General features: G+C 45.7%; 1 protein-coding gene and 2 long non-coding RNA genes across 7 annotated transcripts; 1 reads left to right on the top strand and 2 right to left on the bottom strand.

Moving 5' to 3' along the window:
• Positions 1-82: 82 nt before the first annotated feature.
• On the bottom strand, positions 83-533 carry LOC117226791 (uncharacterized). The gene is made up of 2 exons (XR_004491908.2): positions 436-533; positions 83-320 (listed from the first exon to the last, which is right to left on the bottom strand). It is a non-coding gene; the product is annotated as an uncharacterized LOC117226791 (long non-coding RNA).
• Positions 534-565: 32 nt separating this feature from the next.
• On the top strand, positions 566-10,399 carry LOC117226788 (uncharacterized). 5 transcript variants are annotated; one of them, XM_076521782.1, is made up of 9 exons: positions 566-721; positions 2,880-3,163; positions 3,510-3,710; positions 3,822-3,916; positions 4,211-4,263; positions 4,344-6,410; positions 7,019-7,189; positions 7,848-8,051; positions 8,295-10,399. In XM_076521782.1, exons 6-9 carry the CDS (start codon positions 6,329-6,331, stop codon positions 8,372-8,374), a joined length of 537 nt encoding a protein of 178 aa, XP_076377897.1. In that variant the 5' UTR covers positions 566-721; positions 2,880-3,163; positions 3,510-3,710; positions 3,822-3,916; positions 4,211-4,263; positions 4,344-6,328; the 3' UTR covers positions 8,375-10,399. The 5 variants fall into 5 exon arrangements, with proteins under 5 accessions (XP_076377897.1, XP_033337379.1, XP_076377899.1 ...); XM_076521784.1 differs by adding exons at positions 1,827-1,962; positions 2,021-2,100 and having other exon boundaries at positions 575-721; positions 3,822-6,410; XM_076521783.1 differs by lacking the exon at positions 566-721 and adding exons at positions 1,445-1,731; positions 1,827-1,962; positions 2,021-2,100 and having other exon boundaries at positions 3,822-6,410.
• On the bottom strand, positions 9,163-11,197 carry LOC117226790 (uncharacterized). The gene is made up of 2 exons (XR_004491907.2): positions 11,108-11,197; positions 9,163-11,029 (listed from the first exon to the last, which is right to left on the bottom strand). It is a non-coding gene; the product is annotated as an uncharacterized LOC117226790 (long non-coding RNA).
• Between the last annotated feature and the right edge of the window lies 1 nt (position 11,198).

The following is an 11,198-nucleotide window of genomic DNA, read 5'->3' as shown; positions in this document are numbered from 1 at the left end:
ATCCCTCGGGCCACCTTGCTCTTATTTCCGGTTCCAGTAATCGATCCTTAAAATTAAAAGCTACATGCAAAAAAAATCGTAGTTCTCTATGATTAAATTTTTTTTATTTAAGCATATCTAGATTAATCAAATAGCGATCAAGAACCTTGATTTCCACAACTCATGCCTACTATTCGTGAAGATGCTTTCTAACATCGAACTAGTATTTCAAAGCATGCTTTCGAAAACTGTAGGTACGCGTTCGAAACCAGCTCATCTAAAATGAGTACCTTGCGAGTATACTCATCGAAAACCTGTCGCTCTTGCGAGGCATTCAATACCTGTGGAATGAAACAATATTGAACTTGACTCGAATTTGCGTGGACGTATTGAACTTGATCTCATCCCTAATGAATACGTAGTTATGATTTTTGTTCTGAACAGCCATATACATACGCGAAACAGTGTGTGCGGAGCGTGGCGAACGGTTGGCAGTTTTGCCGGTAGAGGGCGGGTCCGAGAACAACCGAATGCCATGCATTCCAGTGTAATGTTGAAGTGGTAGGAGAAGCGAGGCTACCTCTCGTGTCAAACAGTCCGTGTTCTGCGTGTCCGCCCGCATACCATTAGATTTTCATCGTTTTCAATGAAAATACGTGCTCGGTGCGGTCTCGAGATGCCAGGAAACGTCGCGGCGGACGTATAGTCGTGTATTCATGCGAGTGTCATCGTTCAACGATCGGTAAGTAAACGCGTTTTCGTGAACGGAAAAAACCGTTCGTTCGATTTTACGTCGAGGAATGTGTGCGCCTCATTCCTCCTTTTTTTTTCTCCATGCTACGCCGCCGCATTCCTCTATCGATTCTTGTGACCGACGGACACGAGCGTTACTCGGGACTCGGGACAAACACGCCTTCCGTCCTGGAAAGCCTGTGAAATTTTGTTTGTTTAAAAAATAGAGGAATTCCTGCGGGACTTTTTTTTTCATCAAGCTTTCGTCGCTTTTTTTCGCCTAGAAAGAGAAAGAGCGAGAGAGACGTTTACCAATTTGCGCTCCCGTGTATTCGTCCCGCGTGCCCCTCGTAATTGAACGTATATGAGACATACATAGAAAGTATTCGTACAATGGCATTTCTTGCGTCCGGACGACGACAATGCTTTTTCTCGGTAGAAAATATTTTAACGAAGGTAATGTTTTCCGTTCAGATCCCATAGCCTCGATAGTGGGCTGATGCTGCAATTGCATAGAATAATTTAAACTCCGTGTCCACGCCGGGACACAAAAATCTATTAACGAATTCGAATCGAAGCGAAAGTCAGTTGAGCGTGCCGAGTACACTTCTTTTTTTTCTCTCGCTGTGGTCCGATGTTTCGTCGATTCATCACCTTCGAGGAATTCCCATTTAACAGCGATAACTCGATAACTCGTGTGATTCATTGTAGGACTCGACGATATCGAAATTCTACCTTTCTTTAAAGAGAATTTCGCTCATCGAGGAATTCGATCGATATCGATACGACATCCTGCGATCAAATTCCGATAGAAATCGAGAGAAACTCGAAGAGTGGCGCGGCTTTCGGTTATCCAACGGGTAGAGACAGTTGTGATCGATTTAAATTTTGAGATCGCTCGCTAGATGGAAAGAGTGTGACATTCCGTTCGATGAATTCGAACAATCTTTTTTAAATGTCGACATTCTTGACACGACCGCCCGTAACGTCGTGCAACTTTGATGTCGCATGCCCATTTATGTATGTATCTATATTTGTACTTGTGTAATTTTATTGTTTCGCTGCTCCTTCGAAAGGAACGTTCAAGGAGTTTGTTGATACAGCGTGATTTGTAGTTTCAGTTTCTTACGCCAGAGTACTTATTGTTCGAAATTCGTGTCAAGAAGATAGCGATTACTATTCGCAATCATTATCACCCGTTTTATTTCCAATGCCAACAATTAAGGAAAGGATCGCATAATCGTTACGAAGGTTCGTAGAGTAGTTGTCTCGCTTTTCACTGCATTCATAGATATCATGCCATTTTCAGATCGCATATACCTTACGTGTCCGGCTATTACTTTGCTTCGTTACTTGTTCTACGATATTCGGAGCCTGATCGTTTGAAATGTACGTAGAATCTCATCTGTTCCGAAATGTCGAAAACGTTTGAACTGTTACAAGCGCGCGCGCGATTCAAGTTTTACAATCAACCCTCAATAAGCAAGGCGCGAGAGATGTTTCTTCGCGTTTCTTTTCAGAGACACAGGTACGGTAGAGCCTCGATTATCAGAGGTAAGCAGCGTGATAATTCATGTTGGTATAATAGAACAATTATCGGTAGACTTCTTCTGTATCGATTTATAAAGTAAATCTTTTTTGCACATTGATTGCCTCAGATCGAGCTGGTCACGTGTGAAACGTATTTAGATAATGGAGAATTCTGATATTGTAGAACCGGATAATCGAGGTCTACTGTGTGCGCGCGCGCGCGTGTGTGTGTGTGTGTGTGTGTGTGAATGCGGCTCGAAAGTCGCACGGCGTGTTACAAAGGGTTAACAAGTTCAAGATTCGAATAGAAGATTTTTGTGAAAATGTGTGCGCCGAGTTTATCGCGCTAGGCGGCAATGTATGGTGGGTGGAGTGGGATATTGCGATGGACGTGTGGAGGGAATGGGGCAAAGGGGGAGACAGTAGTGAGCAGGGGGGGAGAGAGAGCACGCGAAGCAACGGAGGGTGGGTGGGACACGAAGCGAGGAAAGATGCGAGGGGGGCGAGCGAGCCTCTGGTGAGGGGTCCGCATTCCACAGACAATGTCACGTTTTTTAATCCCCGTTTTACTTTATTTGTGTGTTGGCTTCAGCCGCGAGGAAGGCCCCCAAACAGTTAAGTTCGACTTCTGTCCTTAGAGAGCGGATTCCTGAGAACAGCGCAGCGCTACGCCGGGCCTTGCAACGATCATTTTCTCTTTCTCTTGGCTGTGGTGTGCATCATCGACAACGTCCTCGTCCCCGTCAACGAGTATCGTCTTCAGGACAACCCGAAGAGATATCTTCTCGCTTGACTCGGCCAACAGGATAATTAGCTTTCTGACCTAGCCGAATCGAGGATATGACAAACACCGACGAAGACGTAGCACGACACGATTAACACACCCGACCCGATAAAATAGCGTTCCTAGCGCGCGACAAACGTAAATACAACATGGTTTATATACTAATGTAATTACTATGATGTAATGTAAAGGAATATAGAGGAGGCACCAGTTGGTGTACAGGGAAAATATCTACGACGCGCACGATTTTTCATATTTTCCGCATTACGCGTAACATTATTTTAGCCAGCGTGTACTGGTCGAATAGTTATCGAGGGCGTTCTACTATGATGGCAGATGTGGGGAGATTAATTATATACATATAATGCGATTTTTTCGAATCCGTCATAGTAGGAGGCCCCTTTTGGTAAGAGGGGAGGGAGAAAGTGAGAAGAGGTAAGGTCGAAGACGAACGACGAGATAATTTTCCTTTCCCGGTTAACAGGTTAATCGGATAGACAAGAGAATCACCGGGACAGCTGCTCCCACGTTTTGGATATCGCTGCTCTGATTCCTGTTCTTTGTCGTTGGGGCACAGTCGACGAGAGGATCCACGCAGGATCGTCGAGATCGGCTGGATCAACGGATATGTCTGCTGTCGAAAGCGCCTTGGACGTACTCTCCAGGGCGGCCACGATGGTCCAAGGTCAGTCTGTTGCAACTTGGTGCACGTGGAATGTCTGACGTACGATGCAAGTCGAGTCGGGTCGGGTCGCTCGTCTTTTTACTTATCTAATCCACCGGTTTCTGGTAGCAGGACAATTAATCCCGGACCCCAGACGGTTATTTCTGTTTGGACGATCCGACCTCATTGTATAACGCATATCGTCCCGCACTGGGGAGAGGATTTATGTAAGACACGCGAGAGAAAAAGAGAGAGAGAGAGAGAGAGGAGGGGAGAGCTCTTCCCGTGATATTTCGCCCCAGTCGCGAGAGACCGCATTCCTGCCAATTGCCAATTTCATGTTGAATTAGATAATATTGTGCCGTGTTTATTTTCGATTCCCGCTTCTTCGAGCCGCGTTGTTGGCAACATGTAGCCACGCACTTGTGGCTCCTTCTCCTACTGCTGCTCTCTCCAGCGATTCTCTTTTTCTTCTTCTGCATCTTCCTCCTTCTCCTGTTATGACGCCTGTGTCCTTATAGTGCTGCTGAACCATACGCACGTGTCTACCAAACAGCAAGCAGGCGCTCTTGTCGTGTGTATCCGTCTTTTCTTTTTTTTTCCTTTATTACGATTTTATTTTCCTTTCTTTCATACGTCTTCCTTGATTAACAGGCTGTCCTCTAGCACAGTTCACTGGCATGCGTGACGAACAAAGCAGTGCTAGATGAAATATCAATTCAAATAGCCATTTCTTTATTATGACAGAAGGTAAAATATCTCATTTAAAACACATGGAACTGGTAATGCGTATACACAGTCTTATTCAGCATCAGCGAACATTGTTCAAGGCAGAAAGCGTTAATCTTTCTCAGCTCCTCTTTTCATGTCTCAGGAATTGTGCCCCATAAAGGGTTAAAGAGAACGAGGCCGCGCGAGCGTGTTGAAGCGGATTCCCTAATTGTTTTCGTTCGCATTCGAGGAAAGGAAAAAAGAAGTAGCATGTCTGGAGTGTGACCAACGAGGTCGCGTACAAGCCCGACCCGAGATTAATGGAAATGATCGGGGTCCTATCATCGAACGAAATACCAGGCCGTGACGAGAGCGTCGCGGCGCGTACGAGACCGTGAGCTCGCGTCGCGGCGTGTCCGCTCGCTAGTGTACTGTTTCTTGTTCCGATGGAATTCAGAGCTTCGAACCTGTTCCGAATACCACACACGTTTCCTCGGAATACCGACCGATGGCGCACGTTGACTTTCTCTGCTGTCGATCTTACCATACGAGAAATATTTAATTACTGACGCTCGGTATTTTTGTATCGACCGTGGTCGGTAACCGGTCGACGCAGTTGTGCGAATTACATTGTAATTCAATCGCGTGATTCGATCGAATTGTACCGCTAATACGTAGCAATTCGATTACGATACGATTCAATTGCTAGTTCACAATGGAATTAATCTTTATTCAGACGTTATGAAGTTGTAAACAATACTTGTCAGTGATCTATCGTATCTGTTACATTCCATTGTGTAATTGCACTTTAATTGCAATCTATGGTCATCTAAATTAGAAATTAAAATGCCACTGAGATGCAACATAATTGAATAAATTTTTAATTGATGTAGTAGTTCCGCACAACTGTGTTCTATCTGTCCCATGTTCTGTTCGTGTGTATTCACGATCACGCGAGGGCTCATGGTTAAACGAACGTCCGATAACTGGCCGCTATTAAAATACCAAGGATTCCTCGATGATGGCTCACGATCCGGAGATGATAACGCGCCACCTTGATCTTGCAAGGTAGGAGAACTAGTCCCACCTTGTGTTCCTCAGCCTCCGGGAAACCGTGGGTGCCTAGCGAGACCAATTTACCTTTGCCTGTAAAGAGACTGCTCGAAGCAATTAGTCCCTGCTCATTTATAGCAATTGCACGGTTTTTTTTCTTTTTTATTCAATATGCTCAAATGAATGAAAAAAGTATGTCGGAATTCTAAAAGAAGAAGAATCGAGATAAATTGCTCGTAGGACTAGCTGATGCTTCACTATGTTTCCGTGCGTGTCCGTGTGGCATGCGTGCGTGTAAAAGGGGCAACCTTCTCGATGGAGGGGGCAGGAAGCCGGGACGAGCTGGATGAATGAATGAATCTTAAGACAGTCGCGTAAGAGGGGCATTCATGGATCTACACGGCCCCTTTTCAGCAACGCGTGACTCTCCTCCGAATAGCGTGGAGCGTGTTCTCTGCCTCCGTGTGCGGTTGTCGCGTGTTCCTCGAGCTACACTGTGCGCGCGCTTGCAACTTACCAACCGGTCTATTGTTCTTCGAGTATGCTCTTTGTCCCGCCGATTCTTGGGTGCGATCTCGTTTCACGGTGTTCACCAGGACCGATCGACGATCTCCTCTGATCCTCCGGCGCTCGCATCTAGATTGATCGAGGACACAATGGAGGCTGCGTTTTTCGGCGAGCGAAAGATCCCTGGATCGAAGCGAATCCGATGATCCCCAAACGCAGCTTCTTTACCGATCTCGAAGCACTTAATTATGAGCAGCTCGTTTTGATCCATCAAGTATTTCTAACGTAAATCCGGACTCGACACACCTGATTATTCGCGCGCGTGTGTTTGTGTGTGGCCACGCTGAAAGAGGCCTCGTTGGACAGCAATGGAAGTCTCATCCAGGAGAAGCTGCTTCTGGCAGCCCTGGCTCAGCACCGGGAACCTTCGGTCGATTTACCATACCGCGGGTACAAAAATCTTTTCGTATACATTCATCCTCGCGTTACGATTCAAGATCGATTTCCCTCGAATTACTTTTACAAGTCTTCTTTCTTAAGAGATTCTTTTTTAAAGGTCATGGGGCGAATATTGTAGGTGGAAGTTCAATAATTTTTGTAATTTCCGGGTTTGAGAAATCCGCATTTTACGAATCGATCAAATGGAGAAGAAGAGGGGACCGGATCCATTCATCTTTTCACCGGTTCGCGAGACTCATCCTTCGCCATGAAACCAGTTCCGAGCGTCTTCCTGGCAATCCTCTCACGGCTATTACGCGCTTCCTGCCTTGTCCCGTGAAACCGGACTCTACAGCACCCCTTCTCGATCGTTCTGAGGGTGGTTCGATCGCGTGTCCTGGGAAGCGGAAATCGAACCACTTCCTTTCGCGAACCTCACAGAATCATGGATGAAAAATGCGTAGCCCATTCCAAAGCCGTTCAGTTTCAAAAGAACGAAGCTGGAGCTCGGTCTATGTTTCTCTCTCAGATAAAAAATATTCTTTAGGCGGGAAGCAAGCAACTCAGTTCTTTTGGGGGCACGTTTTACAAAATGACTCTAACAAATTATTCCATTGCAGAGGAAAGGCCAAAGGCGTCAAACCTCCACCGGAAGCCAAGCAGCGCGTGGCGCAAGGACCGTAGGAGAGATCCTATCCAGAGCGAGGCTCTCGACATGTCAGCAGCCAGGGTACATCATCATCATCGTCACACCAGGCCTAGCGTGATCGTGCCTACCACGCCGCAGCCTGGTAAGCGTGCCCTACGGGGAGAATGGAGAAGAGAGGAGAAACAGACGGCTGGCTAGGAAAGAGACCCCAGGCCTTCGCCGCGAATTCGTTAGGCACGTTGCCGCGTTGTTCTTGGTCATAGGGGGCTCCCAGCCATCCCTATTGTCCACCGCAAGGGGTGGCTGGCTCCTTGAACAATGCACCACGATCCACGGCCGGCAGATGCGCGCTGTGCAACACCCAGTACAGACTGCCCACCGGCTTCGCCGTACGCTGGGATATATTTCCCGTTTTCCTAGAATTCCTCGGCTTTCAGATTCTCTTTGTTCATTCAACCAGAGAACGGCTGTGTCTAAATGCTGCCTCTGGCAGCATTTGCCAATTGCTAGCTGCACCCTCCACCCTCGTTTCTCAAATTTACATATTACAGATTAAAGATTCGATTCAGTGTAAAGAGAATTTTTGTTGAGAACGCGCGAGCGTGTTCCCGATTCAACAATGGAGACGTTGTACCGTCTCTTGTCACTTTAACGGTGTTCGTACAGGGTGCCTCAGCTAAATGGAATGAAAGAACTCGGAGGAAATTTCGCCGAGGCACCCCGTATATGTATTCTGTGCTTTATAATATTTATAAGATACCGGCTGACGGTCCAACGAACATGAGATTTTTGTTTACCAGGGACCACGATTGAGGACACCGCGGGAACACCTACTCCAACCCTCACACCCTCCGCAGCTGCGGGAGGTCAGAGGACCGGGGTGAGAACTGTGGGAGGGGTAAGCGATCCTGCAATAGATGAACACTTTAAACGATCACTGGGACTGGAGGAGTACGCCGCTGTCTTCAATGCAGCCACCACCGACAAGGAAGCTGGCCTCAGCGGTACACCATTAGCTAGATTATAACAGAGGGTGTCTCGGCTAACTTTGTCACTCTCAGAATAGAATATTTGCTTCGACGTAGCGGTTGTTTTTGTTTAGAATATTGAGATGCGCTCTGGTTCAATGATACCAATGAAAATAAAAGAATTATTACTCCGCGATGCTCGACCATTTGTTCTTTGAAATAGAACTCCTCTGTGGAAGATAAAATTTACTCTGGACTCACTAATATCTTCTCTTTCAGTGGACGATCATTTCGCAAAGGCGCTGGGCGAGACCTGGACCAGGCTGCAGGCGGGTAGTCGACGCAAGGATTCCACTTAACTGCCGGACAGTTGACCGAGTTCTCTACCAAGAGATCTTCCTGTGCTTCGGCGTCCTCGTGTGGAGGCGCGGCCAGTGTTCCATAAATCGTAAAGGAACTCACTAGCGGTTCGTTGTCGTTTCTTGGAATCGTTACCCACAAACCTGATACCTCGAGCTGCACTGACCTTTTTGAACGCTACGAAGCTCGAGCCGTTCCTGGGTCCGGAAATGATGAGGGCGCGACGCGTGCCAGAACGACCAAAGTGGTTTCAACAACCTGTGGACAGGGTGTCCACGTAGCGTGTAGCACAACCAGATAATGTGATTCTTTGCGCGAAGCTTCATGACATTAAGGGATTCTTGTTTGATTTTCTTTGCCGGCTCGATCTAGGTTCTGCGCTATCAATCGCGAAACGACAATGTGTGTTAAGAAAAATTTGAAGAAAGACATTTAACGTAGAGACTAATAAAAGGATGTATGCAACGCATCGGAGAAGTTTGCAAAGTAGATTTGATCAAAAAGCGGAGTCTGGTAAGAAAGAAATTTCATATATTTTTCACCTTCGCGCGAGGAATCACGGTTTTTCCCCCTTAGCGTTGTACGATGCAGATTCAAGTCAGAGCGCGACTTCTATTAGATGATGGACGCTACAGAAGGGAAACCTATCTTGCACCGAGACTTAGAGAACACCCTGTATATACACAGGATATCCTGGCTAAATGGAATTACCAGTATATCTGCATTTCTTTATCGTTGTACGAATAAACTTCTTAGGAAGTTGCTCTTCAAATAAATGAGCCAGATATATTTAGATGTTCCCGTTTATCTGGGACACCTTGTGTATTCGAACTACTCTCAGTGTCGGCACTTATACATTGTACATAGACGCGGGCGTATTCTTTTATTATGCCATTGTCGCGGCGATTTCCGCGGCCCGAACTTATTTATTACAATATTGTCCCATACAGCCTCGCTAATTAGTTATAATAGCGGATTCGTTCACACTAAAGCCGCTCGTCCTGTTCCGCATTGTAACGCAAACGGACGGTGTACGTGTAGTGATTATATTCGCATAAATGTTGATGTTTATACATACACCATCGTTCGAGACTCGGACAATATTCAGACAAATATTTTTCGCGGAGGACTTTTCGCAAGTTCCCCAAGTCGATTTTATTTATGGAGTTGTTTCCGAGCTCTTGAACGATGGTGTGTACATACAAATAAATAGCTATAGATAGACATGTAGATACAACATATATCCTCTTTGTTCAGCCAAAGAATTCACTAAAGAAGATTTTCGTTGGTCCAAGACAATGAGAATCATTTTTGGACGCCCACTTTCGACGAATGCTTCTCTCTTTCTCTGATACAACCATTCAGCGTGGTCCAAAATGAATTTAGTGGTTCTTGGCTGACACATGCACCATATACTTGACGGTACAAATAGAGTGTTACAATTCGTTCGATTCTCTTTCCCTGTCGTACAGGTAGAAAAGGGTTCCAAGAAATTTGCAACACTTTATTTGGTATGCCCTGTATATGAGCCACTCGTTTGCCAAGTCGATCAACATAGAGAAAAATGATACCATAAAATTACAATTCCATAGAACGTAATTAATCAAGGAAGTTGACCGATTTGGCAAGTGGATGGCTCATATATTAGGTCGAGTCACAAATCATTTCAATTTTAGTAAAGCGACTTTATTTATCACTAGAATAAACAACAAATAACATATTCGCAACGACTTTAATACGATGAACCGTTCGGATGATATACTCGACATTACAATTCGTAGAAACTGAGAATTGTTTCTGACTCGACCTAATATGTATAAGTATACGCATTACGATTGTAATTATACGCGAGTCGTGAGACTGTTCGAACGATCTAAGATTAGACAATGATCACGCGGACACCGTGTATATCGTCGCACAAACGCTTTTGTAACACACGGAGCGAGACTCACCCGAGAACATTGTGTACTAAAGAGAAAGAAGAGGATACATAAAGCGACTGGTAACAGTTTTAATACCGACAACGATTATCCCGCGTGTTTGTCGTGGTTATATACACAACGCGCACACACAAACACACATGTATCCCTCCTCGATCTTCAGCTTCCTCTGGTTCCTTCGTTGTGGATTGCTAAGAAGAGTAGTACTGATTTCAAATGGTGCTAGGAAGTCGACAGCATACCCCAGCACGCACAGAAGTCAGTACCTCTGCCTTCTTATTCGCTTCGAACCAACAAGATGTTTCCCCTTCCGGTTCCGTTGGCCTAACCGCAGCAGTCTTGCAAGCCTCCAAGGGATTTCGCCTAACCGCGGTGATTGTACACCAGCAAAAAAATATTCGGCGCATATCTTTCGGTAGCCACGGGTTTTCATATTCGTAAAACAGGCAGCTACAAAGAATATCGAATAATTTTCGATACTCTACACGTCTACCGTTACTGCGTCCCTTGTTGGTTTATATAATTAGGCTTAAGTTGTAGGGGTTGGCGCACGTGCAAACAATCTGCAATACTTTGTAAAACAGCTGTCGAGATTCTGTGACGCATTCTTGCAGATTCCACGCGTAAATCCCCACGATTATGAATCTCGGAAGGTGACCCGATCAAAGGTGCCATCTCCTTGTCTCGCAGAATTGTTGAGAATTTGCTGAGATTCTGGTAGAACCGGAAACAAAGTTGAATCGAAAGTGTCGGTCTTCTAGGAAGCAACGTTTTTGAATATCTTTGACGTACCTGTTTCACCGAGTACCGTAGCAATTCAATTCGATAGACATGGCTTCGAAGTCTTATCGTGCACTTTCGTCAAGAGTCTTTCAATTTCCGG

Source organism: Megalopta genalis, chromosome 5 (genome assembly GCF_051020955.1).
Source record: "Megalopta genalis isolate 19385.01 chromosome 5, iyMegGena1_principal, whole genome shotgun sequence".
Taxonomy (NCBI): Eukaryota; Metazoa; Arthropoda; class Insecta; order Hymenoptera; family Halictidae; genus Megalopta; species Megalopta genalis.
This window is presented reverse-complemented; position numbering and strand designations above follow the sequence as displayed.

Excerpts from the sequence above, each read along its gene's own strand:
- LOC117226788 (XM_076521782.1), top strand. The coding sequence starts at position 6,329 with ATGGAAGTCTCATCCAGGAGAAGCTGCTTCTGGCAGCCCTGGCTCAGC. Across the intron at positions 6,411-7,018 it reads GTCGATTTACCATACCGCGG|AGGAAAGGCCAAAGGCGTCA; the intron begins GTACAAAAATCT and ends ATTCCATTGCAG. Across the intron at positions 7,190-7,847 it reads GCCTACCACGCCGCAGCCTG|GGACCACGATTGAGGACACC; the intron begins GTAAGCGTGCCC and ends TTTGTTTACCAG.